The following is a 4,319-nucleotide window of genomic DNA, read 5'->3' as shown; positions in this document are numbered from 1 at the left end:
CACCTGTGCGCCAGCCCGCTGGAAAGGCCATTCACAGCCACAGGAGGAACTCGCGAGGCTCGTGACGGGAGTCAGGTGCAAAGAGCACTTCCTGTGCCTCTGTGTTAAGTTCCAGAACAGGCAGAACTGGCCTGTGGTGACGGAAGCCACACAGAGCTCACCAGTGGGAGGAGCATGGGTGGTGGCCGGGGGAGAGAAGGACGGGGGTTTGGGGGGCAGGCCCTACCTGGATGTGTCCACCTCTCGAAACTCACTGAGACATTACGAGAACATTCTCGTAATGTTAAGAAATAATCCAGCTGCCATCAAAGCTCGCTAGTACTCCTTCTCAGCTGCACTGCCCTCCCCCTCTCAGAGGCCCGCACGCTCCTGACTTGGTGTTCAACACCCCCTCATTCCTCTGTACTCGGCATGACGTTATTTTGCATGTATTCTGTTGTACCGCTTTCTTCCCCTTGATTTTTTTCATTTGAAACTATGATTTTCTGATGTATGCATGTTGGTGCATATTGCAGTTCGGTGCGCCAGTCATAAAGAGGCCACTGTTTATTTGCCCGTTCTCTAGTTTCTCAAAGGTTCAGGATTATAAACAAAGCTGAATGTTTCTTCTGGAGAAGGAAGCCTTCTCTCACTTCGCCATGTCTTCTCCAATCGCTCGCCAAGTCACTGCTGGCCCCCGCTCCCGCCAGCACCATGTGGGAGTTCCCATCAATCCACAGCATCGCCAGTGTCCTGGGGATCAGGACATTTTTAAGTTCTCACCAACCTGGTGAAAGCAAAGTGGGATCTCACGGTATGCCTGTCATTTCCCTGTCCCTCACCTTATCACAGGCGGNACAAATAATTATTGTCACGTTTTCGATCAAGTCACATGGACTACTGATGTTAAACGACTCACAAAGGCTGCAAACCCAGTAAGTTTCCTCTTTCCTCAGCTATTTTTTTCTAGCCAAACAGTTCTCAAAGCTGATTCCATGTGCGATCATAAGACCTTCAAGTGCAAGATAATTCACCAAGAAATCCCATTCTAGGATCCACTGTGCTTATTTAGTAAGATTAGTGAAATCTGCGGAGTGAAAATGCACAAGAAGCACTACAATAGCTTCTTGGCTTCCATTTTCATTAGTGAAGCAAAGCCCCTACAATGTGCAAAAACGCGATGGAAACATCGACGTAAGTTTAAAGCTTGTAATTCAGTGCAAAACACTCATTATATTCTGAGGGAAGGACAGGAATATAAATCAGCAGCATGTAATTCAAATGAGGTTGGTAGATCTGTACGTCGGATTTCTTGGGTTGGCTGTCTCTGACTCTGAAGTGCTAACGAGAGGACCCCTTCAGGACTGTGAGCTGCTCGTGCAAGGCAGATGCCTCCGGCGACAGCATCCCCACCTACAAGACGGCTCCGTGGGAGTGTCTTCCCTCAGCCAGGACACACACACATGTTCCCCAGGAGCGCGTGGCTCTAGGAGTTGGAAGAAGTGAACGCTGACCACTTCAAGGTGTCATTGACCAGGTGTGGGCCTGGGAAAGGCTGGGGGGGCGGGGAGGCGGGGAGACGTCTGCCGACTTGGAAGGTATTTCTGGTTGCTTGTGTGCACCTCGTGTTTGCTGGATGAGAAAACCTTGGAGGCCTTTGGTAGGGATTTAGTTAAAAATGCGTCCCAAACAAATGTTGATTATGCTAGGCAGAAAGCAACCACTAGGCCCCCACTGGGACACGAACCAGTCTCCACCTGGACGGGTCCATCAGTCAGAAGCAAGCACGATGGCTGAGGTAAAAGTGAGAGGTCCAGTCTCGAATTTTCTGCCACACGACAGGCTTAGGAAGCAGAAGTCTGGGAACTACACAACCAGTTGGGGGCTGCTGTGCATCAAACACCAAATCCAGGAAAATGTGCCACCTGGCCCCGAGTAGCCACGATTAGTGACAATTATCTTGGATTAGGCTTAACACCGCCCGGAGGACCTCTTCTCTTGAGGGACTGGCGTCAACCACGAGGCAGGCAGGCATCTCCATCCGCTGGTAGGACACTTCTACCCTGGGGACAGGCAGGAGGAAAGGAGTTGGCACACTTTTTAACACACCTTTTCATGCAAATGTGATTCTCCCACATGACAGAAACAGCTTGAAGCTTGAGGGTCCCCACCTGGCTTATCACATTGCTCCCCTGGACAAATAGTTTTGCCCACAGGACACATCTGAGACACTGTGTGTAATAAATGATAATAGGGGCAGCCAGTTAGCTCATAACACCAAGATTGCCAGTTCGATTCCCACATGTGCCAAGGAGCTGTGCCCTCCACAAGCAGATTGAAGACAACTACTTGACTTGGAGCTGATGGGTCCTGGAAAAACACACTGTTCCCCAATAAAGTTTCTAAAAAAAAAAAATGTTTATAAATCAATCAATCAATCAATAATGTTTACTGGCTAGCATTTATTGAGCACCTACTATCTGCCGAGCGTTAGTATACTGCATGATTATTGCCACTCCATACTCAGCGTAACCTTAGAAGGAGCCACTGCCATCCCCATTTTGCAGACAAAGTAGCAGAGGCTCAAAGAGTAATGTGCCCAAGGACAAGTGTCTCCGCAGTCTGTGCCCTGAAGGATTTCAGACAAGCCAGAGGTTTAGCCATACATTTCCACTTCTGAATCTTCTAAACTCCTGTCAGAGCCCCTCGTCTGGTCTCAGTGAGAGTGACCTTTGCTGTGTATATGAAATGACGGAAACACGACACCCTTGTGACAGCAGGCACCGGAGTGGGTGCTTGGGACCCACACTCTGCCATCCTCACTAGCGAAGCGAGCTCGCCAAGTTTCTTCCCCTCTTCGCCTCAGTTTCCTCATCTGTAAACTGAGGAGTCTTCCTGGCAGGTCTGTCGTGAGGTTTAATTGAATCCATACAAGTAAACTGCTTAACGTGGTTTCTCTACACACAGCAGAGTTGTTCTTTATGTTAGAACAGTATTATGTGATAACAGTGTTAGCATTGTTTATTTGTATAAACCAGTCTGTTGTGGATTCTCAACCCTTTCCTGCTTCACACTCAGCCATGAAGCAGTAAGACGGCTCACTCTCTTGCTATTATATTCGTAGCTTTGTAACGAATACGAAAGCACCGCCTTAAAATCAGAAAGATCTTGATTTTAATCCCAGTTTGACTACTTAGCACCTATGCAAATTTCTAGAAACCACTAAATTTTGGGGCCTCAGTTTTATAATGTGTAAAACATGGCTACTGTTGTCCTTGCAAGGATGGCTGGACATGAGCGGTGATGTGCCGGGCAGGTAAAAGCCACTGTGAGCGCCTCACACAGCGCTCTGTGCCCCTCATGTTATGACTGGGAACCCGTGACCCAGAAACGTGGGATGTCCTGGTCAGGGTCATGCTGTCCCGGGCACAGCCAGGACCAGGAGAAAGGTCTGACCCCTGGCCGGACATCAGTGCTGGAGCCCCACAGTGACAATGCCATCGGCAGGAGCTGAGCTCCTTGGAGAATTCTGCCTCTTGGGTTTGGAAAATGGGAGCACGTCACTGCCTCCGGATGCCCAACATCGGTGCTGACCCTGGCTCCGCCACGCCAGGGTCCCCCGCCCCTCACATCGCATCGAGACACCTACTTCTGACGAAAGATGCTGTTGGCCTCCAGTTCAGCTTCCTCCCTGGTCCTGTCTATGCCGCGGGCCTGGATTCTCTTCATCCTTTCCTCGGGGCTCACGGTGAGCAGCAGGACCAGGTCGGGTCTGAGCAGGTCCGTCGGCCACTGGTAGATGGGGTGATGGGCCGGGGGCAGGTGCTGCACACCCCCGCTCACCTCGGTGGCGATGGCGTAGGTGGCGGTGCTGTGCCAGTACCTGCGAGGGAAAGGAGCAGTGAGACCCTCGTGTGCAGACGTCAAGGCAGCCCCCGGAAGTCAGCCGCTGACGATGCTGAAACCAGGGACAGCACAGCTTAAGCTTTCATAGCACTGCATCGATGAAATACACAGAACCCAGCCTTACTTCGAAAAGCATTTATAAAGTGTCAAAAATAAAGTCAACAACCACAATAAGAAAGCAGTGGGCTCCACGGAGCTACAGTGTCTGAACTGAAACTGCACTAACGGTGACGTGACACGGTCACACTTCCGGCCTTGCAGTGTGCTTTCTTCCCTGGAGGGCAACGGAGGTGACAGGCTTGTTTGGTGGCCCATCTGTCCTTAATGTCGTGTCTTGGACAAACACACATCTGCAGGCCCATTCAGTCCCTGCATTGTTTTACACTTGAACTTGCCAATGAGACGTGCATTCTGAGACCCCTGGCTGCAGCCTG

General features: G+C 50.5%; 1 protein-coding gene across 1 annotated transcript in view; it reads right to left on the bottom strand.

Annotated features, from left to right (window-relative positions):
• Positions 1–1,046: 1,046 nt before the first annotated feature.
• The window catches only part of CMPK2 (cytidine/uridine monophosphate kinase 2), a 9,399-nt gene continuing 6,126 nt past the window's right edge, over positions 1,047–4,319 (bottom strand). Inside the window, exons 3-4 of the mRNA XM_019646272.1 lie at positions 3,629–3,862; positions 1,047–2,042 (exon numbers count right to left, since the gene is read on the bottom strand). Coding sequence (XP_019501817.1) covers positions 1,925–2,042; positions 3,629–3,862 — 352 coding nt within the window. The 3' untranslated portion in view covers positions 1,047–1,924. The remainder of the gene's footprint in view (positions 2,043–3,628; positions 3,863–4,319) is intronic.

The sequence above is a fragment of the Hipposideros armiger genome, unplaced genomic scaffold, assembly GCF_001890085.2.
Source record: "Hipposideros armiger isolate ML-2016 unplaced genomic scaffold, ASM189008v1 scaffold_100, whole genome shotgun sequence".
Taxonomy (NCBI): Eukaryota; Metazoa; Chordata; class Mammalia; order Chiroptera; family Hipposideridae; genus Hipposideros; species Hipposideros armiger.
This window is presented reverse-complemented; position numbering and strand designations above follow the sequence as displayed.